The sequence below is a fragment of the Manis pentadactyla genome, chromosome 10, assembly GCF_030020395.1.
Source record: "Manis pentadactyla isolate mManPen7 chromosome 10, mManPen7.hap1, whole genome shotgun sequence".
In the NCBI taxonomy this organism is placed as follows: domain Eukaryota; kingdom Metazoa; phylum Chordata; class Mammalia; order Pholidota; family Manidae; genus Manis; species Manis pentadactyla.
In genome coordinates, this window is record NC_080028.1 from 37,616,172 (window position 1) to 37,643,083 (window position 26,912).

Consider the following 26,912-nt stretch of genomic DNA (forward strand, 5'->3'; position numbering starts at 1 on the left):
CATCACTGAGTTGTAACAATGTCATCACCATCATCAGCTGTAGATTCAGTCTTCCATTGCTTTTATTTTATCTTGCACAGTGCATTCTTCTTTGTGAAGAATTATGTGTGTATTTTGTGGCTCATCAAGACTCCTTGTTCCTGCTTCTTTTTCACTCGATGTCAGCTTTTGGCTCCTTTTGTTCCAAATTGCATTTCTGTTAGTGAAGACTTAAAAAAAAAAAAAAGAAAGACAGAAAGAAAGAAATGCCACAGAATTTGATGACAGTTCACAACAACTATACTAAAAACCATTGAGTTGAATGCTTTAAGTGGGTGAATTGTGGGACATGTGAATTAAAAATCTCAATAAAGCTGTTAAAAACAAACAAACCACATGAAATGATAAAGTCTGGCCAAAGTGCAGAGCCAGTTAGCTTAGCACAGTGTTTGTTGCCAATTCAGACAAAAAAAAGTTTGCTGGGTGAGGAAATTAAGCAGCAAGCAGTGTATTTTCTGTCCCTGATAGTTACCTGGGTTAACAGGCTACTTACTTCTGGTTCTAAATTTCTAGGAATAATTCAGACTTGGCTCTACAAAGTAAGTACAGAAACCCAACTGAGGACTCAGGAATTTTACTTCTGAGTAGTATTGAATGCTGCAATTGATTCCCCAACATCCATTTTTTGCTGGAAGATTTGTCTCTGGCTAGTGGTTCTCAAGCTTGGCCTCAATCAGAGGCCCTACAGTGGGGTATATTTCAAATGTATCAATGCCTAGGTCCTAACCAATGCCTGTTAAATCAGAGTCTAGAGGTGGGTTAGGTGTAAAATTTCTCAGGCTGACTTTAATGTACAACCACCAGTGTAAACCACTGGTTTAAGAGATTCCATTTGCACAGGGAGATACCACTTCACATCCATTAGGATGGCTATTACTAAAAACAAACAAAACAGGAAATAACAAGTGCTGGAGAGGATGTGGAGAAATCAGAACGCTTGTGCGAAATGGCTAATAATGTTGCTGGTGAGAATGTATAATAGTACAGCCAATGAGGAAACAATATGTTATGTATATTTCACCACAATAAGGAGAGAGAGATCTCCTTTTCAAGATTGTGTATGTGACCCAATTCAGGCCAATGACATAGGGGAGATAGCTCCTGGTGGGCTTCGGTGAAAAGTTTCCTGATCCTAGAAGACAGCTACAGGATGAGATGCACTCCCTTGCTTCTCCGGACCTAGCATCTAGGACTCTAGCCATCTGGAAACCAGCCTGAGGATGAAGCCAACATGCAGGATAGCAGACAGATGGAAAGATATAAGTCCTTGAGGTCATTAAGCTCCTGATGCAATGGACTCAGGTCAGTCTTATCTGAGGGCTTATAGTTATTAGAAACATGACAATAGGCCCAAAATGGAGTCATTTATGCTAAGCCCCACATAACCAAACCAAGACTTAGTTACAGTTTCAGCTCCCCCAGAAATGTGATCTGAAACCAGTCAGTCAGGACTCACCTGGCCAACACTAGTGATATACCCTGCCTGATAGACCCCTGCCATCCCCTGAAGGCATAAACCTTGCCACACCAACCCACCTGTTGCTAGTGTAACTGCTTTGTTCTTGCTCCCTTCTGCCCATAAAAGTCCTTCATTTGGTTTAACTCCCCAGAGCTCCTTTCTATCTGCTCCATTGGCTGCCACCTGACTCATTAATTGTTGAATAGCGCCAAGTAGGTCTTTAAAATTTGTTCACTTGAATTTTGTTTTTTAACATGGTTATGTAAGATAATACATTTCCTCTGGTTAAATCCAGAATTAGATTTCTGTAACTTGCTTCTGACAGTATCCAGATACTTGTACAAGTACTGTGGGTATAACAGAAATTTGGAAATAATCTAAAAGCCTAAAAGGGAAGTGGGTGAATAAAGAACAGGTATAAACATTAATGGAGTTACTCTATCACCGTTAAGAGACAAACACATGGCATGAAAAGCAGGTTTTATGTACTATACATCAAGTTTAAAACAATATGGTGATTTTCATTCATTTATATGTTGTATATGTGAATGTTTTTAAATAGATTAGATGGATCACATTTCATACAGATGGACGCTGTGGGCCATGGGATGGGCTAACCAGAATAGTACACACATGACTTATGTCATATTCCAGCTCAGAATGTGTAACCTGAATCCATTTGTGTGGAAACACAGGAAAAAATTAATTGATGAACATTCTATAAAATAACTGGCCTATTATTCCTTAAAAATATCAATGTCGTTAATAACAAAGAAAGGCTGAGGAACTATTTTAGATTAAAGACAAAGAGACATGACAAAAAAATGTAGTACATGGTTCTCAACTGGGATCTCACACTGGAGGGGGAAAGTGCCATAAAGGGCATTATTGGGACATTGGCGATTTTAGAATATGAACTTTGGGTTACAGCGTCAATGTTAAATTTCCTGAATTTAGTCATTGTACCATGATTATTTAAGAGAGTATTCTTGTTCTTAGGAAATACAGGCTAGAGTATTAACATTTAAGGGGTGCATTGTATGCACCCAGCTCTCAAATGATTCAGAAAATAATGTTATAATACATACATAAAGGACTATGCAGAAAACTTGTCAAAATGTGAAAAATTAATAAATTTAGATAAAGAGTATAGGAAAGTTCTTTGTAACTATTCTTGCAACTTTCCTATAAGTTTCAAAGTATTTCAAAATAAAAAGATTTTCAAAAGATACATAAACAGAAGAGAAATAGGCAATTGAGAACCCAGGGTGCATAAGAACAGTTCCAAGTGTCCAAATTCTGACATAACTGTAGCTTGCACTCCTTACTCCACTTCCTTAAAAGGGCTCTTACCCTCAACCTCAAGAGCTGGCACATCATAGGTGCCCCTCCCAGCTTGCAGCTCCCCAGTTCTTGGCCTGCCTCCCTGTGAATGAACCATTTTCTTTCCACGGCCATGTGAAGGCTGGACTCTTAAACACTTTGACTCCTTTAAGCCAAAATAAATCTTCATTCCAACATCACCAGCCACCCACGTGTTCCCAACACCCTTGTTTCCTGTTTGACGGAAATAGGATTTCTGCAGGATGGGCGACCAAACCTGTGCAAGGCTTCAGCTTTCCCGCAAATAACGAATCCACCGAATCAAACTGCCCTGACATCCACAAACCTGTGAATTACGTACACCGCTCCACACAAGCAGGCTAGGTCCATGGTTAAGTATCCAAGAAAGATGGTCTGAATTGGCTTTGACCTCACCACTTAGAAGTTACATAACCGAGAGCACATCAACTAGTTCCTGAAGCTCATTAACCATTTACTCATCATTACCCACCTAGGAAGTAACCAGATTCCCATTTTATAGGAGGCAGTGATAAAAAAAAATCTCTGCTCTCAGAGCTTACATTCTAGTTGGGTGAGACAGAAAAGGCAAGAAGTAAATAGATATAGATGATAGATAATAGATAGATGATAGATAGATAGGTAACTGAAATACACAATATGCCAGGTGCTTATACATGCAGTGGAGAAAAACAGCACAGATAGAGGAATAGGCAAGTGCTCAAGGGTGAAAATGTTCATTTAAATAGAACATTCAAGGGAGGCTTCACTAAGGAGGTGACATCTTAACAAAAATCTAAAGACAATGAGAAGCCAACTGTGTAGATGGAGGAACATTGATGCAAAAGGGGACAGCAGGTACAGAGGCTCTGGCGCAGGAGCATGCCTCAGTCGGGGGAATGACTGCTTAAATCTTAAGCTCTTTGAAGGCAGGGAGGACAGCAAATGTTGATGGGAGAGAGGAAATAAGAGAGAAACTGCTATATTTTATCCAGAGATTTTGCGGTTGAATTTTGGGAACTCAGGATAAAAATATCAGCTTTATACAGCTGGAGAAAAATACATGTTTAACTGATTTTATGTCCTGTATTTCAGGGCTTCTCTTAAAAATACTTCTCAAATGGAGATGATTCCAAGAATTTGAAGATTTTGTTGTTTCTGCTTTCTGGCTTTGCTTTGAGTTGAAAATAAGGGTTTTTTCCCCTTAGTTTGCCTTTTTTACTATGTTTAAGAAATTCTGTAGATATATAGAACTCCTTATGATTAGTGCATGGAGTTCAGATTATTGATACTCTCAAAACAACTTTACTATTTGGAAGAAATTAAAATGCCATTTATAACTTGAATAACAAGTTTATAGGGAAATTATTGGTAATTTATGAATAGAAAGGCTTTTTTTCCCCAAATGGTCAAGAGAACTGGGTCTGAGATTTGGATGTTCTTTTGCTATGGTTTGTACAGTCTGTATTTGCCTTTTCAAATAATTTTGGATGACTTTTATATGACCATGTTATTGTTTTCATAAATGGTATTTTTAGGAATTGGAGTAACAAAAAGTTCTGGTAGACTTGCCACTTGTCCTTAATAACTTGCACAGCTAAATGCTTCTTTCCCAAAATGTAACTGAGAAACACCTCCAGCCCAGGACTGTGGGTGTTAAATGGGTGTTTTTTATGTAAGACAGTAATGATAACAGAAGACATTACAGTGGTTGCTTTGGTTGCTGGACTCAGTTTCTGTTGTTTCAATTACAGATGGAAAAACTCTTGTTTTGTGTGTGTGTGTGTGTGAGGATTTTCCAAGAGTGATAAATGGACAAGGCATTGGTCTCAAGGTATAGTCAGTGCACATTTGGTCTACAATGTCAGTAAAGTATAATTCATTTTTACAGTGACTCCACTTTTGGTCTTTTCCCTCCTACTAAAGATTTTTGGGGAAAAAGGTGTTCCCATTTTTAACCTCTCTTACACTGGCCTTTCTTAAAAAATACATTTGCATTCTCCATGATTTGGTTGAAAGGTAATAAATTTGAAAATGATAAACGAATATAGTTGAATTTTCAGTTTTTTAATTTTCCTACTACAAAAGTAATACATACCCATCATATAATAAAAGAGGGAAGCCCAAAAGGTATAAAGAAGCTAATTTTTAAATTGTTAAATATAATCCCATCCTGGGAAAAGCTATTAACATTTCAGCATATTTCATTTCATCAGTCTTTGCCTATGTATTTTTGAACATAGCTCAGATATAACTATATGTGAAGTCTTACTGATTTTTTCTCATATCAATAAAAATCCTTTGTAAATATAATTTTAATGACAGAAAAACATTCTATCATATAGCTTTACTATAGTTCAAACATTCTTCTAATTATCAAATATTTAAAAGGAGAATTAGTGGGTCAAAGCATACAAACATTGTTAAGAACACTTTGTTTCCTAGAAGAGCTGTTCTTGCCATCACAGGGAGGGTACATAGAGACAGTGAGGGTGAGGTGGGGTGTCAAGGTCAGCATTCAGAAGGAGGGGGTCAGAGATCCTGGCCCAGCCTTTCCAGCTCATTGAGGAGAAAGTCCATATCAGCCTGGGTCAGCGCAGGGTTGGCCACGACCATGCGGAAAAAGTTGCCCCGGGTCCCGTGGGGCTGGTAGCCAATCATCATGGAGCCCTCCTTCACCATGCGCTCCTTGAGTACTGGGGCCACCTGCAGAAATGGTGGAGAGAGCTTCCACCCGCAGCCTGGGGTCCGGGGGAGGGGGGCTGGCTTCCTGGCTTTCCCTCCACCCTGCCACCTTCCAGAGGAAGCACTTGTTGCTCAGATACTGACCAAGGCCCCGGTTTACCTTTTCCACCACATCCAACCTGCACAGCTTTCTTACCTTCTGCATTATTCCCCATCTTGCCCATCTCCAAGTTGTCACACAGGTCATTTTCTGTCAAATCCTGACTCTCCCGATTCCCAATACAGCTTTAGTCTAACTTCAAGCCTTAGTCATCCTTAAAGCCCTCTCCCCTCTGAATTCCTGTAATATTTTTATCTGAACCCTGTGATCTAACATGTAATTTACAAGATTGCCTTGAACACATTGGTTTCAAATAGGTAACTCTTGTTTTCTAAAATAGTAACTCATTAAAGGCAAGAACATTCTTGTCTTTTCGGATCATTTGCAGTACCTTCTACCAATCTATCCTTAGGGACCAGGACATATCTCCTTGCCTCTATGAGGCATGTCTAGACTGGCCTTACAAGGTTGTTCTGACCCCAGTATCAGTGAGTAAAGCTCTTCCATGATCTTTCTGCCTCACATCGCCATCCTACGCCTGAGTTCCCCAGCAGGAACTTCCAGCACAGAGTATATGTACTGCCTAGAGGTGACTTCTCCAGGATGCCCCTTTCTGTCTTCTTACTTTCCATAAACATACTTTATTCCCCATCCCTACCCCCATAGAAATGAGGACAAGGTGGTGGTTGGTGTCTTCCAGTTCACGATTCCACCTGAGGTGCAAAGGGACCTCCCGTGCCACTCATGCCAGGAGGGGGCAGAAACGCACCAGCTGTGTCAGTTCCTGAAACTGGGTTAACCAGAGCCTGGGACAGCCTACCTCAGCCAGCCTTTCACGGTAATCTGGACTCTCCTGCTTCCCCCGCAGGCTGGGGGGCACGAACCAGAAACACACGTTGAGGAACTCAGGCTGGAAAAATGAGAGAGGGGAAGGTGTGAGCTGTGGAAGGGCTCTTCCCCCGGCAGAGCTTTGCACGTGGGATGGGCTGACTGGGGAAAGGGATGCAAAAAAAGCACAGGCTATGTTGTACCTCCATGACCAATTCAAATCCTTCCCGCTTCTTCATTTCCTCCACCAGGTACCTGCGAACAGAGAGTAATCACAGATGGGGAACAAAAGGCAGAGATACAGAAAGAGGGGAGACCCAGAGACACTGAAAGCAGGAAAGGGGTTGGGGAGGATGGGCCCTGGGGGAAGGGAACCGAGACCACCCCCCACTCCTACCGGGCAAGGGCAAAGGCCTGGTCGACACGCCGCTCCAGCCCTTGCCCGCCCTGTGCCTTCCACATGAGCCACAGCTTCAGACAGTCCACACGGCGGCCACACTGCACCACCTTGTCTCCTGTGTCCAGAGCCACGTCATAGAACTTGTCTTGCTGGAAGAGGTAGCTGGCCTGGGATCCATGGCAGTGCTTGAGGAGGTTCTGTGGGGGGTGTGGAGACTGTCAGACCCCACTCTCCCCATTGAGATTTCAGCCAGGGCTCCACTGGGGGGATTTCTTAGCTCAATCCACCCATTTTTCTCCCTGGCACCAGGCAACACTGATGGGATGGCTGCCATGTCACCTCAAACCCCTTCTCTGGGTTTTCTCCTAACACCCAATGTTCTTCCCAAACTCAACCCAGGATCCCTTCGACTACAGCTTCAAGCTGGAAACTCTTTCCTTTTCATGGAGACAGGCCACAGAAAGAGTGAGGGAGCCCACTACTGGGGATTCAGGTGGTAGTAGACATTCAGCCTCAGGTGGGATGGCAAGGAGACCACAGTAAGGCAGAACCCCTCTCGAGTGGGGTAGAAAAGGAGACAGTGGTCCAGGGTGAGCAGTGTGGCCAGGACAGGGGCAGGGCAGACCCACCGAGGTGTCCTGGAGGAGAAGTGCTGAGCACTGCAGGCCTGCTGCGAGGAGCTTGTGAGGATTCCAGGCCACAGAGTCAGCCCTGGGGCAGGCAGAGCAGAGCTGGGTCAGCCAGTTCCTTCTCAGGTTGCCCAACCAGAGCTCCCCTCCTTTTCTGGATCTCCAGTAAAGGGGCTTTAGTCTCACCCAAGCCCAGCAGTCAGGACGGATTCCCAGTCTGACATCTGACCTCCCAGCCCCATCCACCATCTCTCTAATACTCCTCCCACCAGCCTCCTTCCCCAACTCCCATCTGAAGCTCCCTAGTCCACACTGTAGTCTCTGGATCAAGAATTTGAAGGGTCAATTCAGGAAGCAGGTGGCTGTATGCACCTTTGGATGCCATCCAGTAGATGTCTATGTGTCTGTGACAGCAGGACGCTCCCACCCCAGGCAGCCTGTGGAGCAGAAGGAAGAAGGTGGGCCTTGTTCCGGCTCAGCCCACCCCACCCCACCCTCAGGTCCAAATCGCACTCACATCCACATGCAGCCACAGTCCATGACGCTGGCACACGTCAGCAATTGCCTCCAGGGGGTCAAAGGCACCCAGCACAGTAGTGCCAGATGTGGCACTGACCATGAATGGCACGGTGCCCTGCAGCAAAGGGCAGAGGGAGAAAGACGCTGTGATGTCATCTCAAAAGCTACCCAGAGCCTGTTGCTAAGGCCCAGCTCTCAACTCCCTGCATGCCTGAGTGGAGCCCTTACAACCCAACATGTTACTGCTGCCTTTATTACAGGTGAAGACACTGAGATGCAGGGGTGTCAAGAAACTTGTTCCCAAATGGAAGTTCCAGAGATGGAATTCAAAGCTATGTCTGTCTGATAATCTGTTTCCAAAGTTCATACTTTTTCAAACAAATTTTAACGTCCTACTGGAAGATCAAAATGCTATTTTAAAAGTCTAAGAGTATAAAAGTTAATTAATAAATTTAATTGGTATTCAAAAAACTACCACAAAGAGAAGTTCATACCTACAGGTCTTCACCGATAAATTCTACAAAACATTTAAAAAAAGAGCTGATACCAGTTTTTCACAAACTTCCAAAAAACAGAAGAGGGAAGACTCTGAATTTACCCAATGAGGTGAGTATAATCTGATACCAAAACCAAACAAAACATCACACAAGAAAGCTACAGACAATATATCATGAATATAGACGGAAAATCTACAGAACACTAGCAAACCCAAATGAGCAACATACAAAAAGAATTACACACTATGACAAAGTGGGATTTGTTCCAGGAGCCCAAGCTTGGCTTGACATTCAAAAAAATCAATTAATGTAATATACTTATCAATAGAATAAAGGAAAGAGTGACTCAGTATGGTCTATTGAACAACTCAACAGACACAGAAAAACAGTTGACAAAAAAATCCAACACCCCTTAATGATAAAAACACTCAACAAACTAGGAATTGAAGGAATCTTCCTCAACCTGATAAAGGGCAACTACAAAAAACCCATAGCTAACATCAATGTGAAAAGCTTGAAAACCTTCCCCCTAAGATCAGGAACAAGAATGTCCACTATTCTACTTCTACTTAACATTGTACTAAGGTTCTAGCAAGGCAATTAGGTAAAAAAATAAAATAAGAGACATCCAGACTGGAAAGGAAAAAAAGTAAAACTCTCTATTTACAGGTAACATAATATTGTATCTAGAAAATTCTAAGGAATCCATTAAAAAACTATTCGAATTAATAAATGAGTTCATCAAGTTTGCAGGGTACAAGATACCAAAAGCAATTGTATTTCTATATATTAGCAATAAACAATCCAAAAAAATGGTATTAGGAAATTTTCACTTATAAGAACATCAAAAAGAATAAAATACTTAGAAATAAATCTAACACAAGATGTGCTAAGTCCAAATCACTATGTTGTATACTTAAAACCAATATATTGTCTATCAACTAGTCAATAAAAAAAGAAGTGCCAATTATATACTTAGAAAACTGTTGAAAGAGATCAAAGAAGACCTAAATAAATGGAAAGATATTCCATGTTCATGTATCTACAGATTGAACACAATCCCTATAAAAATCCCAGTTGACTTCTTTGTAGAAATTGATAGCTGATCCTAAAACTCATGTGGAAATTTAAGGGATCCAGAACAGCCAAAACCATCTGGGAAAAGAAGAACAAAGTCAGAGGACTTAAACTTCCTGATTATAAAACCGACTGCAAAGCCATAGTAATGAAGACAGTGTGGTCTACAGGATAGACATGCAGATCAATGGAACAGAAATACACCTCACAACTACAGTCAACTGATTTTCAACAAGATGCCAAGAAAATTCACTGGGGAAAGAATCTTTTCACAAACGGCACCGGGACAACTGGATAGCCACATGCTAAAGAATGAAGTTGAACCCTTTTTTCACACCATATACAAAAATTAATTCATAATGGATCATAGAACCAAATATAAGAGTTAGCACTTTAATACTCTTAGATGAAAATACCAGAGTATATGTTCATGAGCTTGGGTTAAGAAAAGCCTTTCTGGATATGACCTCAAAAGTACAAGCAACCAAACAAAAAAAAAGATAAACTGGACCTCATCAAAATTAAAACTTTTGTGCCTCAAAGGACACTTATCAAGGAGGTGAAAATACAGACTACAGAATGGAAAAAGATATTTGTAAATTATGTATCTGATAAGGGACAGAATACATGAAGAACTGGTACAACTCAATCATCAAGGACAACACAATTAAAAACTGGGCAAGGATCTAAACAGACATTTTTCCAAAGAAGATATACAAATGACCAATAAACACGACAGGCTCAACATCATTAGTCATCAAGGAAATGCAAATCAAAACCACAACAAGGTACTACTTCATACCCACTGAACAGCAACAAAAAGAAATAACAAGTGTTAGTGAGGATGTGGAGAAATTGGAAACTTTATACAAAGCTGGTAGATTGTAAACCAGTACGGTCACTTTGAAAAACAGTCTAGCAGTTCCTCAAAGGTTAAACATACAGTTACCATATGACTCAGCTATTCTACTCCGAGGTATATAACCAAAAGAAATGCAAAACATGTTCACAAAAACTTGTACACAAATGTTCAGAGCAGCATTATTCAAAACAGCTAAAAAGTGGAAACAATCCAAATGTCCATCAACAGATGAGTGGATAAATAAAATGTGTTACATCCATACAATGGAATATTATTTGGCAATGGGAAAGAATGAAGTACTGGTACATGCTAAAGTATGAACCTTGAAGCTATCATAGTAAAAGATGTAAAGTAAAAGAAGTTCTTCACAAAAGACCATGGACAGTATGATTCCATTTATATGAAAAATCCAGAACAGGCAAATCCACAGATACAAAGTAGATTAATGTTGCTTAATGGGAGGTTTGAGAGAATTGAAGACTGAAGCCTAAAGGGTATATGGGATTTATTTTTAGGGGGATGAAACTGTTCTAATATTTATTGTAGTTGATAGTTGTACACATCTGTAAATATGTTAACCACTGAAATGTGCACTGTAAGTAGCTAAATTGTATGGCATGTGAACTATATATTAGTAAAAAATAATTTATACAAGTGGTACTCCACTATTCTAATTACTGCTTATATTGCTACTCAGAGGCAACATCCATGTATCAATAAATATATATTGTCCTAAATAAGAATAGGCTCAAAGTGTCCATTCTACACTGTAACTTGCTAGATCTACTTTATACATAGATGAATACTGGAGGTATTTTCATGTTAGTACATATATATTCTCACCTTATTCTTTTCAATGGCCTCATAGTACTCCAATAATAACAACAGCAGCAGCTAATATATATTATATTTAATATTTATTTATAACTTCACTTTACATATACTAATTCATTCGATTCTTACAACATCCCTATGTAATAAGTTCTGTATTACAGTCATTTTACAAAGGACAAAACTGAGACACAGAGATACACCAGAATTTATCTACTGATGCACACTTTAAAAAAAACATAATGTTCCTCTTTGCTCCAGTGCAGAATTCTAAGCACTTGTGATGATTCATAGAATAAATCCTAGCAGTGGGACTCTGAATCCATGGATAGATACATTTAAATTGTACAGATAGTACCAAAATGCCCTCCAGGATGGCTGCAGTAGTCCTTATCTACCCCCGTGGGGAGAAGAGGGCTGGTGCCCCCACATTTCCCATGGCTCACAGCTGGTGCTCCTGGCCACTGGCCCGCACATCTGCTTGAGAGTCTCCCTGCACAGAGCCTGCCAGCTCACAGAACCTCCCGCCCTGTGTTTCAGGCATGCATCCTCCCTGTGGTGCCACCCTGAACTGCACTCAGTGACCCGGCCCCGCTCCCGCCTCCTGGGGTCCCATCCTGCCTTTGGGTCTCAGCAGGGCCCGAGAGTACCACAGTGTCCTCCTCAGGCTGTCCACGTGTCCCTGCAGCCCACAGGGGAGATGGGCGTGGAAACCAAGGAAAGGGATAAGGGATGCCTTGAATAGAAACAGCCTAAGAACCCCCCCAAGAAAGGAACAGAGGGGTCTAGCTTCATTGCCCCAAAGCCCCTCACTCGCTCACTCACCTCTGCCTCAGCCATATGGATCTGCCTCTCCAGATCGTCAGGGATCATTTTCCCTCTGGAAAAGAAAATTGAGTGGGTAGAGAAGTAGTAGTTTTTCTAGGCTAGGAGGCAGAACTGTTGAGAGCAGAGTATTGAGGGGCTAGCAGTGCAGAGGCCATAATGTTGATTTTTTCCCTAAAAGGGTTAAACAGATCTCAGGGGACCAGGCAGGAGACCCTAGCAGGCACTGATAGACAGAAGTGGTGATTCTGCAGTAACAAAGAGGAGAGAGAAGTCCACTAGGGGCATGGGCCTGAAGCAAGAGTTTCTGGCAGCAGGAGGTGCATTGTGCCAGGCTGGGTTCTGAGCCATGTGGACAGAGGACCTTCACCTCTCATCTGCCTTGACTACTCGGACACTGTCGGTGCCAAGTCCCAGAAAAGCAGCTGCCTTCTTGATAGAGTAATGACTCTGTGGAGCAAGGCAGAGAGGTCAGATTAGGGTAGGGGCAAGAAGGCAGGGAGGATGGGGAGGAGAGAGCTCTGTAAAAGCAGGAGTTGCAGTAGATGAGACCACATAGACCAGGGCCGCTCAAATGGTCGCGTGACCACAAATCACCAGAGTGTCTGGTTAAAATGCAGATTCATATTCAGTAGGTCTGGGGTGGAGCCCAAGCTTCTACAGTTCTAACAAGCTCCCAGGTGATACTAGTGGTGCTGGTCCATGGACCACACTCGGAGCAGAAAGTATGCCGTCTGTGTCCACTATACTCATTGCCCCTCTACTACCCACTTTCCCCAGACAGAAGGCAAGGTGAGTGATTGTGTTTACCGAGCCCCTTGACTGAGGGCAGGCTAGGCTCAGAAGAGAAGGGTCTCAAGACACAGCTGGCTAGAGATTAGAATCAAGGGCGCATGGTAGGCCTGTGCCTCTTCCCACCTCCTTTGATGTGAAGAGGGCCAGAGGCGGCAGTGCCCGGAGGCCTCTTTGCTTGCAATCTGGGTAGCGCTGATAGCGGGCCAAGTTCACAGCATACATGTTGGAGATGGAACCACCTGTCATGACGGGTGATGGCAGGAGGGAATGCAGTGGGTCAAAACTAAGCTTGCCTCACCTGATTTCTCTACCCAGTAGAAGTGATCAAAGCAGCACTTGTGGTTGGCTCCCAGGCCACAAATTCCCAGGACTCCATGAATGGCATGTTGATAACCACCCTGGCTGCATCCCCATATCCTGAGCTATCCAGGACAGCCCACCCCCTATAGAACAGGCACTGGAGCACTGATCCTGTGGGCTGTTCAGCAAACATAAGGGTACAGGGGACTGGGCAGCTTCCCTCTGGTTTGACAGAGCCCAGGTGGAGAGGCAACAAGGAGGAAGCCACCCCACTCCTGCCCACCACCGCCAGCTGAAAGCAAGAGAAGGGCAGGGGGAACCCCTAAGAGGACCAAAGGAAGGCACCCCTCCTTCTCACACACCAGGGCAGAAGACTCCATCCCCAGAGCCCCAGCCCACCAAGGCCCGGAGTTTCTTCAGCACCTCTTCTTCCATGAGTACGAACACGGGGGCAATTTCGTAAGTGTACCTGTCAGAAGAGGAAATAATGAGAAAGGGGAAGAGATGAGGAAGGATGGCCAGGCCAGGGGGAGTCAGAAGGAGGTGGTGGAGAGAATGAGAGGGGAGGGCCCAAGGAATTGATAATAAAGAACGGTGGAAGGAAGGATGAGGAAAAATTGGGGTCAGGAGGCATGAGAAAGCTGGGAGAAAGGGAGCCCAAAGCAGGTAAAGGGGAAAGACTCTACCGGCAGATTCCCAGAAAAAAGGGGGCAACATCTATTTTCCTCCCCTCCCCCAGGGCATGTCTCTAGCAAATCCAAATCCTTTGTGGGGCGGTGGGAGGGGCCTCAGGACAGCTCACTGGCTGGTGTTGAGGCTCTCGGTGACAATGCGCCCGGCCAGAGCATGGGGATCCAGCCCTGAGAAGAGCTGGTTGAAGAAGTGAGGGTGACCTGGAGAAGGGGGCAGGGAGTTCAGAGTGGAGCTGGGTACAAACTCCAGACACTCCTCCCACGAGAACCCAGGACCCACAGGTCTTCACGCTGTAGCAGATCACAGCCCGGCACCGCTCCAGAATCTGCTCCTGTGACTCCCCCTGGCTCCGCAGCTCCAAATCCAGCAGCTGCTTCAGCTCCTCCGGCTCCTTCCACTCACAGACCTAGGAGCAGAAGTGACACAAGGCACCACCAGCTTGCACTTAAAACAAGTTAGGAATATTTTCAAAGCCCCACATGAACAAGGGTAAATAAACACAGTATGACCCAATACATGATCCCTAAGGCACACAGTGAGTCAGTGAATTCTGGGGAGAAGCCTTGTCAGAGGAGGAAAGTTCTGAGCCAGGTTTGACAGGCAGGAGGAGGAGGGAGAAAGGACCCACCTTCTCGGAGGCACTGGTCCCTTTCCGAATGACCTCATCCATAATAATACCAAACACATCCCGGAGCAAGGCTTCTGCAGCCACAGGGTCCCCATCAAGGGAGAGGAGTGGTTTAGAGTCAGCCATCAGGATAAAATCTGTGAGCAGAGCAGGAGTTATTCCCTACTCAGCCTGTGCACCCCACTTGGATCGAACCAGCAAGAACCCTAACCCCATAATGAGCTAAAGTTGCAGCCCCAGCCTTTACTGTACAGACAATGGTAAGTGAGAGCATCCTGGGAGGAAGCCAGTAGAAACAGTGGGAAAGAAAAAGGCAGTTAGTGTTGAGCAGGTGGGATCTAGTGGCCACTGCCCACCTAACAGATGAAAGCCTCACCTTTCTGCTCAGGTCTTTGTTCAGGTGAGCTGGAGGCAGGGCACACAATTAGCTCTTCAGAATGTTAGGATCAGGGCAGCAAGAGGGGGTGAGGTATAGGCGGCAGTCACATGACCATGACATCACTCACATGACCTTTGCCCTGAAGAGCACTTACAGATTTGGGACAGGGACAGCAGGTAGATAAGTCTCCTGAATAATCATTAGCTGACATGAACAAGTGGGGAATGAGATGAAAGGCAAAAACAAGTGCTGTGTTAACTTCAGGCTTGAGGGGAGCAGAGCGCCATCTGGAAATGTGGCTTCCCACCCTGAATCAAATGGCCCAGGAGTGGGGACGTGGGGAATGTTTGGCAGGGAGACAAGGGCAATGGGGGCAGGCACAGGAAGCCCAGCTGGTGACCCCAGTGACTGAGGGGGCAGGGAGCCTGAGAGAGACCTGTGAAGGTGAAATGGTTTAGGCAGGCCTCTGAAGCCAATCTCTTTGCATCCCAACCCCCAGAGTCTTTTCAGAACTGTCCTGATTTCTAAAGCCCTCTCCTATAGCAGGAAGGAAAGGAGGTTACGTTGAGGAAACATTTTATTAAACAAGTGTAATCATGTGCCTTGCAGGCAACAGTGCTCAATAAACAGGGAATGTTTTTTTTGAAGTGAGTGCCAGCTCTGTTCATGACAGGGTGCTGGGGATGGAAAAGGCCTCCCTGTCCCACTGGGAGGACACAAATGCGCATGCCACAGTTACTGCCCAGTCATAACCTGAGCCCAGAGTGCTATTCAAGAAAAGAGGATATGAATGGAGGCTGAATTTGGGGAGATCTTCCTGGGGCTGGAGCTGAATCATGAAAGCAGGCAGGAGAAATGGGAATAACAAAAAGGTGGAGGAAGGCATGCAGGGGAGGGGAGGAATGCCAGGAGCTTACACTGGGAATGAGGATGGCTTGTTCTAAGGTCAGCGAAGGCACCTGGCTGGCTGGAGGGGGGTCTGCAGGGATGATAAGGCAGCAAAGGCATGAGGGAGGGCACAAGATTATGGAACCTTGAATGACAGCCAGGCAAAGGAGATTAAATTTTATCTTGCAGAAAAGTGACTTATCTTGGGAAGTCACTGTAAGATTCTGTGGCAAGGAATAATGTGCTGACACTGATGCTCAGAAGTCCCGTACACAGCAAGAGGATGCAGGAGAATTAACAGGCTGTTGCTGTAAACCAGGCAAGAGGTGATCCACACCTGAGTAAGGGCGGTGTCAGCAGGAAAAATCAGAGAGAGGAATGAGGGAGGTCAGGCCCTGAGCTCCACTGAGCTGCTACAATAGAAAGCAAATTGAGCAGGGTTGAGGGGAGCAGAAGCCTTGTAATGGGTCCCATTCCCACACAGAGAATGCTTGGAGGCAGGCAAACACCAAGACCTGGGGAATCCCCCAGATGAGGGGGCAAGAGGATTGAGGGAATGTGGAAAGGGAGGAAGCTTCCTGAAATTGCGTGGCTCTGATATAATCCACTGCCAAAAGCCACTGGACCCCACACTAATTGAAACCACAGGTAAAAAGAACTCTGGTAGTCAAACCCTTAAATTTTTCCTCACTAGACTGGGTTTGGGGAAAAGAGGGGAGCTGGCCCAGACCTTGAGAATGAAAGAGTCACTCCTTCCTCAGTGATCACTCCAGCTCCCCAATGGGTGGCAGAAGTGGGGTGTTTAGGTTGAAAGCCTAATAGAAACAGCTACCATTGAAGTACTTACCATTTGCCAGACTCTGAATTTAGTATGCATTATTCTAATCTTCACAACTGTTTAGAGTAAGTTTACCTACATTTAAGATGAGGAAGCTGAGATTTCAGGGACACTCTGTATGTAACTTGTCCAGATCACACAGCACGTACATAGCCAAGCTGGATTTGAACCAGGCATGTGGGGCTCTGGGGCTCTGGGCGTCTGAAGGCCCTGCTGTGATCCAATCACTCTCATTGCTTCACAGGTGGCTCTCTAAGGCACTGAGTTTGCTGTAGTTGCAAAGACCATTGTGCCAGGAGTGAGGACACCTCAGGGCCTCAGTTTCTGCAAAATACGGGGTTGAAAGAGAGAATCTCCAAAGGCATCTGCTGGTACTCCTAGGAGCTCAGGCTGCTGGATATGGCAAGCAGGCCAAGGAAGACTTTCATGTCACCGTGAAGATGGAAAACAGGTTGCAAGGTGTTTGCAAGTAGGGAATGACTGGTGAGGATGAGAGACTGCCGGCTGAAGGGAAGCTTTACTCAAAGCTCTGATTGGCAGGAAAGACATGGCTCCATCCACCCAGCACCTTCTTTATCCATATCACCCCAGTCGCCACTCAGAAGTCAACCTGGAGGTGAGGGCTCTGAAAACCCCCCATTTCTGCCAGGGAACTGAGACATCACCACCCTCACTCCTCATATGGAATCCTGTCCTGGGACCTGAGAGAGGGAAGAGCCTCTGCTGGCAGAGAGTTTTCCTTTCTCAAAGCAAGAAGGACCTGCAAGATAGAACGTCAAAGTGAAGGAATGTGACTAGAGTTAGATCAGTGCTTTAATGCTGAGAAGATGCTGGCAGGACGAAGGAGAGTTTGTTAAAAAATACAACTGAAATGAAAATCAGAAATAAGATGAAGTCAAGAAAATCACACAGAAAGATAAAAGTTTAAAGAGATGGACAATAAAAGAGAAAAGAACTTTAGATCGATCCAAAAGGCACACCAGTGACCTAACGGAAGTTTCCGAAAGAGGGGAAAGAAATCAAAGAAGCTTTGAAGAACAGGACAAACTAAAAGAATCCACTGGCTGACCAACACGCAGGCAGACGAGAATCCTGTTTCTGAACAATGGAGGATCCAAAGACCAGGAGAGAAAACAAACCAAACCAAAACCAGGTCAGAGACAGAGGACAGAGATTTAGACTACATCAAATTCCTCAAACACAGGAGAGAGGTGAAGGGAATTCCCAGGACTGTAAGGAAGGTAGTAACCGTATTCAGAGGCAAAAAGCAGTGAAGACTATGCTACCTGGATGTTCAACACTGCCTGGCAACATTACTATTTTTCTATTGGCAGCTTTATCTCCAATTCTCTGCAGCAAGGACCTCAAAACTTTCCCACACCTCTCAAATAATTGACCTAGCAACCTTCTCCATTTCCTTCATTTCAAATTTCTTAGAGAAAATAAAAGTCATCAAAACTCACTCCACTTTGTTACCTGCACTCTGGATCCCTCACTCCCTCCCACTTCCCTTCCCTCCTTCAATGTGTATTCAGAATCTAGTATGTGCCAAGCACTTTGGTAGCCACTAGAGGTACAACGGAGAGCAAAAGGCCACAGCCCTGCCCTCATGGAGTTCACAGTCTAAAGCAAGGGCACAAACTGGAAGGCAGTGAGCCCACCCCCACCCACAGACCTGGTTTTGTTCAGCTAGGATGGTATGTTTTAAAAACTCTGAAGATAATTGTTAATGCTAAACTCCCAGCTTCCGGAGAAAAAAAACCAGAAGACCTAGCAACACTGGCTTGAACTAATAAATAGCAAGAATTACCTGTAGCTGGAGTTGCCCCTTTGTTATTATTACTGTTATGCATTATTTTACATTTTTTGATTAAGAAATATATTCAGGTAGTTCAAAAGTCAAAGTATATAAAAATATTAATAGTGGAAAGTCTAATTCCCACCCCATTCCATAGGCCCCATTCTCAACCCCACCCCCACAGGTAATTGTTTTTATTAGTTTCTTGGGTAACTTTTCAGAAAGAGTTTTTAATGCAAAAACTAAAAAATGTAAATATATATTATTTTCTCCCTTTTCATAGAGAATATGGCATATAGTCACTGTTCTGCACCTTGCTTTCTTCAGTTAATATATGGGTAATCTTTTAACAGTACATGAAGAACTTCCTCATTTTAAAAAATATAACAGCTTTATTGATATATAATTTACATACCATAAAACATACAATTCAGTGGGTTTTTTGTATAGGATCAAAATTGCACAACCATCAGTACTATCTATTTCCAGAACATTTTCACCACCCCTAAAAGAAACTCATTAGCAATCACTCCCTATTCGCCCCTCCTCACAACCCCAGGCAACCACTGATCTATTTTCTGCCTCTATAGGTTTGCCTATTCTGGACATCTCATATAAAGGGAACCATACAATACATGATCTTCTGTGACTGGCTTCTTCTTTAAATTAAAGTATCATTTATATACAATTTTATGAAGGTTTCACATTAACAACACTGTTTCAACATTCACCCATATTATCAAGTCCACTGCAGTCACTATCAGCGTAATAAGATGCCTGCAGAGTCATTACTTGTCTTCTCTGTGCCGTACTGCCTTCCCTGTGACCCACCTATATTGTGACTGCAAATTATAGTGCTCCTTAATCCCCTTCTCTCTCCCCACCCACCCTCCCCAACCCCTCCCCTTTGGTAACCACTAGCCCCTTCTCAGAGTCTGTGACTCTGCTATTACTTTGTTCCTTCTGTTTTGCTTTGTTGTTATACTCCACAAATGAGTGAAGTTATTTGGTACTTGTCTTTCTCCACCTGGCTTGTGACTGGCTTCTTAAGTCATAATGTATTCAAGTTTCAACCATGTTGTAGCAAGTATCAGTACTTCATTCCTTTTTATGGCCAAATCATATTTCAATGTATGGATGTACTACATTTTATTTATCCATTAACCAATTGATGGACATTGGGATTGTTTCCACATTTTAGCTGTTGTAGATAATGCTGCTGTGAACGTTCATGTACAAGTTTTTGTGTGGGCAGATGTTTTCAATTTCCTTGGGTATATATCAGGTGGTAGAACTGCTGGGTTATGGTAATTCTATGCTTAACTTTTTGAGGAACTGCCATATTGTTTCCAAAGTGGCTGCACCATTTTACAGTCCCATCAGCAATGTATGAAGGTTCCAATTTCTCCACATCTGTGCCAGACTTATTGTCTTTTTATTTTATAACCATCTGCATTAGTAATTCTGATAAGGATTGCCAACGTCCACAGAGGTTGTGCCAGTGTGCAAAAGTACCTGTGTTCCCAGCCTCTGCAAGAGTATGCTATTAAACTTATGAATCTTTTTGAGGACTAAGAAATGGTGTCTAGGTATAGCTATATTTTAATTGAACTTCTGGATTAGTTTTGCTGTGGTACTAATGGCTTCAAAATCCCATGGGCTTCCAACAACAGAGGTTTATTTCTCTGTCATGGTTCACATTGCCAGTGGGGGTTGGCTATAGCTCTGATTCATGTGCCTTTATTCCAAGAACAAGGCTGAAGGAACAGTCCCTATCTGGGACACAATGTTCCCACAGCAGAGGAAGAGAGCAAAAAGCAGAGAAAACCACCTACTTACTCTTAAAACTTCTACTTATACCTGGCATATGATGCTTCTGTTTGTATCCAGTAGACCCAAGCAGCCCCAGGGAACAGTGGGGTGAGGATTATATCCCTCCCATAAGAGGGCGCTACAAAGCACACGGCAATGGGTGAAAGCGTAAAAACTCCCAAGCGTTGGGCACAGGGCCTTAAAAATTTTCAGTTTCACCTCTGTTCTGTCCACATCAGGCCACCTCACCTCATTTTCATTAACTGCCTGGCCCTGTAGATATCTGAGTTGGATCCACTGACCTAAAGGCTTCCTCTCCTCCCTCAGGGATACTCTCTTGATTCTCCCTCTCATTTCACCTCTCCTTCCAACTACCTCTTTCTCACAGCATTTTTAATTGTTTAAACCTCTCACAGTATGGTCCCAGTGACCTCCTCTTCACAGCTAACCTTCTTAAAAGAGCTGCCTACACTCCCTGCCTTCATTTCCCCTCCTTTCACACTTTCTTCAAGCTGCCGCCATGTAGCTTCCACCTTCAAGGTCACCAAGAACATCCCTGCCTCCAAATCTAATGGACACATACCATCTTTATCCTACCTGACCCCCTGAAGCCATTTGACATAGTTTGCCATCCCATCTTGAAACATTTTCTTTCTCTGGCTCCCAAATGACTGCCCCTGACGAATTAGGTTCTTTTGCATTTTTACCTTCCTTTGGCCCTCCCTTAAATGCTAGAGTCCCTCAGGATTCTAGTCCAAGGCCTCTTTCATCCTTATTCTGCACCTGTCCCTGGGGACTCCTCCACCCCAGACCTCTTTTCTAAGCCCAGATCCACAAAGCCACCTGCTTAATTTGCAAGTCTCACAGGCATTTCATACTCATTAGGCCCCAAATTGAACTCATTAGCAGTCCTCTCAAATATGCTCTTCTTGCTCAATGAAAATGATACCATTTTCCACTGGCTGCTCAAACCCAGATTCCAACTGATCTCCTGCCTCCTCATCCTTTGCTGTTTTGTTTCCTTTTTATTTAATCTTCAAATGTTGTTACAGCTTTCTCTTATTCAGAAAACAGCACAACATTAAAACCTGGATAAAGGTATACTTCCCCACCTCTGGGCCATGTTGTAAAATTATTTTCCTTAAAAACACTTAAAAGGGAAAACGGTAACTTGCAGTGGAGAAACCTGGTAGACACCACATCACCCAAGTGATCAAAGCAAACATCACCAATAATAGGACAGCCTGACATCATGGGCCTCCTGCCATAAGTCACTGAGAAGCACTCAACAGCACTTATGTAATCTCTCTACCAAAAATGCCTAACCCAAACTTAATTGAGGAAATAGATATATCTAAATTGAGGGCATTCTACAGAACTAGCAGCCTGTACTTTTCAAAAATGTCCACGTCACAAAAATCAAAGAAAGACCGAGGGACTGTTCCAGATGGAAGGAAACTAGAGACTTTACAACCAAAAGGAATGTGTGATCTTACATTGACTCCTGAATAGGGAAGACAAAAACCTGCTAAGAACATTATTGGAACAATTGGTGGAATCTCACTGCGATGGCATCATAATTATTAGTATTCTATCAGCATTAAATTTCCTGGTTTGATCAACTCCTTTGTGGTTATGTGAGAGGACGTTATTTTGAGAAAACATATGAGGAAACATTCAGCAGTTAAGGAGCATGACATCTGCCACTTTCAGTTCAGATAAAGACAACACTATATGTTAGCTACAAGCATTTTTAGAAAAATCACAACTTTATTGAGGTATGATTCACATACCATGAAGTTTGTCCTTTTAAAGTGCTCAATTCAGTGGTTTTTAGTATTTCACAAAGTTGTGCATCTATCACACTATTTAATTCCAGAACATTTTCATCACCCCAAAAGAAACCCCATACCTATTAGCAGTCACTCCCCTTGCATTTTCTAAAAGACTGAGAAAGATGGAAAACTTCAAAATATTAACTGTGGTTACTTCTGGATATTTATATACTTGTTTTTTTATTTTATACAATAATTGCACATTACTTATGTAATTGACATAAAGGCTGCTTTTATTTATTTCTATTTTTACAAAAAGATTAAGAAGGAATTAAGGTGCAACAAGAATTCCAAAATATACAAATCGCTAGGCTCAAAAAAATACCCTGGTCCATCATGTGGTTTCCCAACTCCTCAATCCACTATCACACAAAAGGTCTAGCGGGTGACAAAGGTAGCCATATACTGCTCATTTCTATTACTCAGCCCAATGGAGCTCAGAGAGAGGAACAGGTTTAGCTAGTTCAGCAAACCTTGACTGTATACTTCTGTTGCCCAGCACCACCCGGGGCGCAGCATCTGCCTATGCACTTCAGCTAACAGGCCAGCAGGGAGGCCAGCGTGTACAGTAAAGGTATGCTCATCACAACAGAGTGGAATACTAGCAAAGGACAGGCCCGGCTGGTTAACTCTGCTCAACTGGCCCAGAGCAGCCTCCAAAGAGAAAACACTCAGGCGCTCTCTCCTTCAGGAGATAAGAGAGCTAGCACAGGAAAAGACCAATCAGTAATCATTACAATACTAGCTGAGTAAGTGATGGGATGGGCCTTAGGGAATGGTGTGCAGAGAAGGTTAGGGAAGGTCGCACAGGAGGAGGCCTGCCGGTGGGAAAAGGTATCAGGGTAACTGCTTCTTAAAGCACTTTCACACAGGCTTATCATTAGAAAGTGAAAATACTGACCTCTGTACTATCTTACCTATTAATAAACCCCACTGACTCAATACTCACCTTGATACAGACACCAATTCTCCTTATCTGTATGGTGTTTTCTTCCCTTCTAGACTGTAAGTTCCTGAGGCGGGAGGACTAAGTCTTTTCCTTCTTTAAGTAAGTAAATACAAAACAGGTGCTCAAAAACGCAAAGTTTTCATCCCCTCCACCCTCCACACCCTTCCCACAAGGTCTTGCACAAAGGCACTCAATAAACATTTGGTGAATCAGTAGTTCCAGGTACTGAAAAGTAATGCTGCATTCCACCTGCATTTGATTTGCATAAACCAAAAACCTTTATTAATCATAACTTTAAAAAGATTTGCAGATTTTTTTCTTCTGAAAGCCTTCTCATTTATGATCTCATTTGATCATCATACAGTGCTAGATATTAGCCTGAAAAGTCATTTATTTATTTATCCTCATTTTCAATATAAGGGTTCTCAGGCCAGAGAGGGTGAATTAATTGGTCCAAGATTACAAAGGTGACATGGGAACAAGCATAGCTCTCTGATTTTCTGACTTTTAAGCTAGTACCTATCCCACATTATTGGTCCCTTTTAAGTCTGGCATTTCTCACTACCTCTCAACATACACAAAAATAAACTGCCCCTGAGATAAAGTCATAAACTGAGAATACACAACTTCAAGAATACCAGAAAGAAACATAGGGAAATAGTTCTGTAATCTTGAGGTAGCATGTCACAAAAACTCAAAGCCACAGGCAGATCTCACTATACAAAACTTATAAAATTCTGTGTAAAGAAAGACACCATTGAAGTGGTTAAAATAACTCATGGCTTTATTTTTCCTTGCTCATTATTTTATCCACTCAGTGCTTCCAAAATGTTTTTTGCTCTCCTTGCAGTTATACCTTTCCATGTACATTTTAAAATCAGCTTAAGTTCAAGTGCAAAGTCCTGTTGTACTAGAATTTACTGATTGAGGTAAATCTACAGCAAAAATTTATGTCTCTACAATATTCAGTTGTCCTATTCATGGACATGGTAAAACTATCCACTTAACCACACACTTATTGTCTCTCACTGAAATAGTCTGATTTTCTTAAGCTATGACTTTCAGCTTCCTGTTAAAATTTCTAGAAATGTAATATTTTTATTGTGAATGAGATTATTTTATGATTTTTTATAGTTGGTTATTGTTGTTTTATTCATAATTTTTGTTTATTAATCTTTTATCTGGCCATGCTGCTGCACTCACTAGTTTTAGTAGTTTGTCAATTGATTCTCTTTGTAGATGAATATATCATATGAAAATGATGAGAGTTTTGGGTGATCAGCAGTGCTAGCAGAATTTAGTTTTGATGGTAAACATCCTTGTCTTGTTCCTATTTTTGATAGGAATGTTTCAAATATTTTTCCATACAGCATAACTTTTTTTTTAAAGTTGAAAGATAAATGAAAAACTAAGAGAAAATTTTAAATCCCTATGACAAATACAAAACTAATTAAATACAGAAGATTTCTACCAATTGTTAAGAAATAGACACATAATCTACTTTTTTCCTCAACAGGCTAAAGATATGAACTCAGTTTACAAAGAATATTAAAATGGTCAAAAAAACAACAAGAAATGCTCTACTTCAACTGTTAATGACATGCAAATTAAAAAATGAAATTACTATTTTTCATCTATCAAATTGGCAACTATATAAAAAGAATTTATAGCATCCAGTCTTTCCGGGTCTATAGGAAACGTGGACATTCACATGGTTCTGAGTGTGTAAATCGTTACAAACTTTTGAAAGTCGGTTTCATAGACTATTAAAATTTTAAATGCACATATCCTATCTGCAAATCTGTAAGTACAAACGGATAACTATATAAGGATGTTCATCATGGCTTTATTTATAAATCAAAAAAACTGCAACTCACCTAAATGCTCATCAGGATGGGTGTAGACAAATTATTAAGTACAAACTTAAGTTGGAACCCTACCTAACAATTTTTAAAAAGTAACCCGACCTAGAAAATTTCTAAAATACATTTGTGCAGTCCATAGTAAATAGTCACTAAATATGTTCTGGATTTTTTATGAACACAGAAAAAAGCCTGGGGATACAAACACCAAACTGGTAAAAGTGACTAACTTCAGGAACATGGGTGAGTAGTGGGGGAAACTAAACATTTTTGCCTCATTCTTTTGTGTTGTGTGGATTTGTTAAAGTAAATATGAGCTAATTTTTTAGTAAAGACTTCTGATGACACTTCTCCCTCATTTTATCTCAACTTTATGATGATGCTAAAAGCATAAGGACTTGCTGTTTATGGCTCAAAACATGGACAGCTCAGGAAATGAAACCTGTGTACAGAAAGTCTTTTTTTTTCTTTTGGTATCTCCATTGATTATCCTAAACTCACAAACTGACCGCACCTACAGCAGAAGCTGGTACCTAAATGGAATCGACATTTCCTTCCATTCAGTGTACCTTGCCAGAGGGACCCCTCCCTAACAGCTAAAGTTGGGAGTACAATTTAAAGACTTGAGTTTCCATTTTCCATATGCAGCCGGGCCCAGGGGCCAACCTTCATCGCCAAGTCTCCAACTAGACTACAGTTTCCTGAAGGGAATCCTATGGCTTTTTCTCGGGGAGAAGGACAATGTTAGACGTTGGACGGTCCGGAATAAAGGGGGAAGCAGTATAAGAGAGCCAGTCTGGCCTCGGTAGGCGCAGACCACCGCCGGGGCACCCATTTTCCGATTGGAGTTGAGTGCACACGACAGGAGTGCAAAGAAAGTTAACTCCTTTCCCAACTGGCTGGGCGGCTGCAAAATCTGCAGAACTGGGCCTGATGGCAAGCTCAACTAAAGACAACATCGGCCGAGTTACGTGAAAAGGTCGGGTACGAACTTTTCTGGCTCTGTTTGGGGATCGAGGCTTAGAAGCGACAGGGTGAACGTCCGCGAGGAAGAGAAACTGGTGGAGCTTTTTCAAGAAGCCCTAAACAGCTCACCTACCAAAACCTATCAACGAGAAACCTAGCACACCATCATTTCAAGGCCTTCGTTCTGCCCTCAGTGAAGATGGCCGCGGGGGCGCGCCAGCAATAAGGCGCATGCGCCGGGCTGCCGGCCTGCCTCCTTCCGTCCTTCCGCTCGCCGGCACAGTCCACTCACCGGCAGTCCCCCTCCTTGCGTCCTCAGCCTCACCCCGCTTCTGGCTGCCCCCGCCCGTCCAGGCTCCCGAGCCCGGAAGTGGATATTGCTGCTCGGCGGAGAGGACGAGGGGGAGGGAGAAGTGCTTCCGGGGAAACGGGCCCCGGGTTGGTGTTTGTAAACTTGCCTCGGTCCCGGCAGGGGCAGGGGTGGCCACGGGGTTGGCACAGCGTGCTGGGGCCTGGAGGAGGCGCCGCGCGGCGGGGAAGACAGCGGGAGGCCGCGCCTGGCAGGTAGGCGCAGGCTCGGGGAGCGCACCGTCGGCCGGGCAGACGGCAGCGCCTCAGCAGCTCGCAGGCCGTGGGGCGCAGCGCGGGAAGGGGGAGGGGAAGGGAGGAGGGGCGCGTGGCGCAGGGAGGGTGCTTGTCGGGCACGCAGGGGGCCGCGCGCGCGTACCGCCCCCCGCCCGCAGGTCCGGCCGCCAGGCAGAGGGGGGCTTGCTCGGAGGGGACGCGGGCGCGAGCACGCACCTCGCGCGCTCCTCGGCGCTCTCTGGCTCTCTCCGCCGGCTTCGTGCGGCTAATGCTGCGGCTGCTGGCTGGCTGGCTGGCTTGCTCGGGGGAGTGAGGGAACGGCCCAGCGCTGGGTTACGTCTGCCCTCCTTTCACCTCCGCAGCGAGTTGGCGTACCTTCGGGCGGATACGGGGAACGCACACCTGTGGGCCGGCCGGGGCACACACTGCCAGTCCGGTTCCTGCCTGCCACCCGAGCGCCTAGCGATAGCCCCTGAGCTTTTCTCCGCTCCG

The 26,912-nt window shown here is 43.7% G+C and overlaps 1 protein-coding gene across 7 annotated transcripts; it reads right to left on the reverse strand.

The window, feature by feature from the left end:
- On the reverse strand, window positions 1–26,879 carry CSAD (cysteine sulfinic acid decarboxylase). 7 transcript variants are annotated; one of them, XM_057486660.1, is made up of 16 exons: window positions 26,822–26,879; window positions 26,637–26,716; window positions 14,509–14,645; window positions 14,160–14,286; window positions 13,990–14,080; window positions 13,550–13,656; window positions 13,011–13,126; window positions 12,463–12,542; window positions 12,093–12,147; window positions 7,999–8,115; window positions 7,854–7,918; window positions 7,482–7,563; window positions 6,850–7,049; window positions 6,656–6,707; window positions 6,445–6,534; window positions 4,971–5,545 (listed from the first exon to the last, which is right to left on the reverse strand). In XM_057486660.1, exons 3-16 carry the CDS (start codon window positions 14,632–14,634, stop codon window positions 5,372–5,374), a joined length of 1,482 nt encoding a protein of 493 aa, XP_057342643.1. In that variant the 5' UTR covers window positions 14,635–14,645; window positions 26,637–26,716; window positions 26,822–26,879; the 3' UTR covers window positions 4,971–5,371. The 7 variants fall into 7 exon arrangements, with proteins under 7 accessions (XP_057342644.1, XP_057342643.1, XP_057342642.1 ...); XM_057486659.1 differs by lacking the exon at window positions 26,822–26,879 and adding an exon at window positions 26,294–26,392 and having other exon boundaries at window positions 26,637–26,676; XM_057486661.1 differs by lacking the exons at window positions 4,971–5,545; window positions 26,637–26,716; window positions 26,822–26,879 and adding exons at window positions 1–209; window positions 14,885–15,949.
- Window positions 26,880–26,912: the final 33 nt, after the last annotated feature.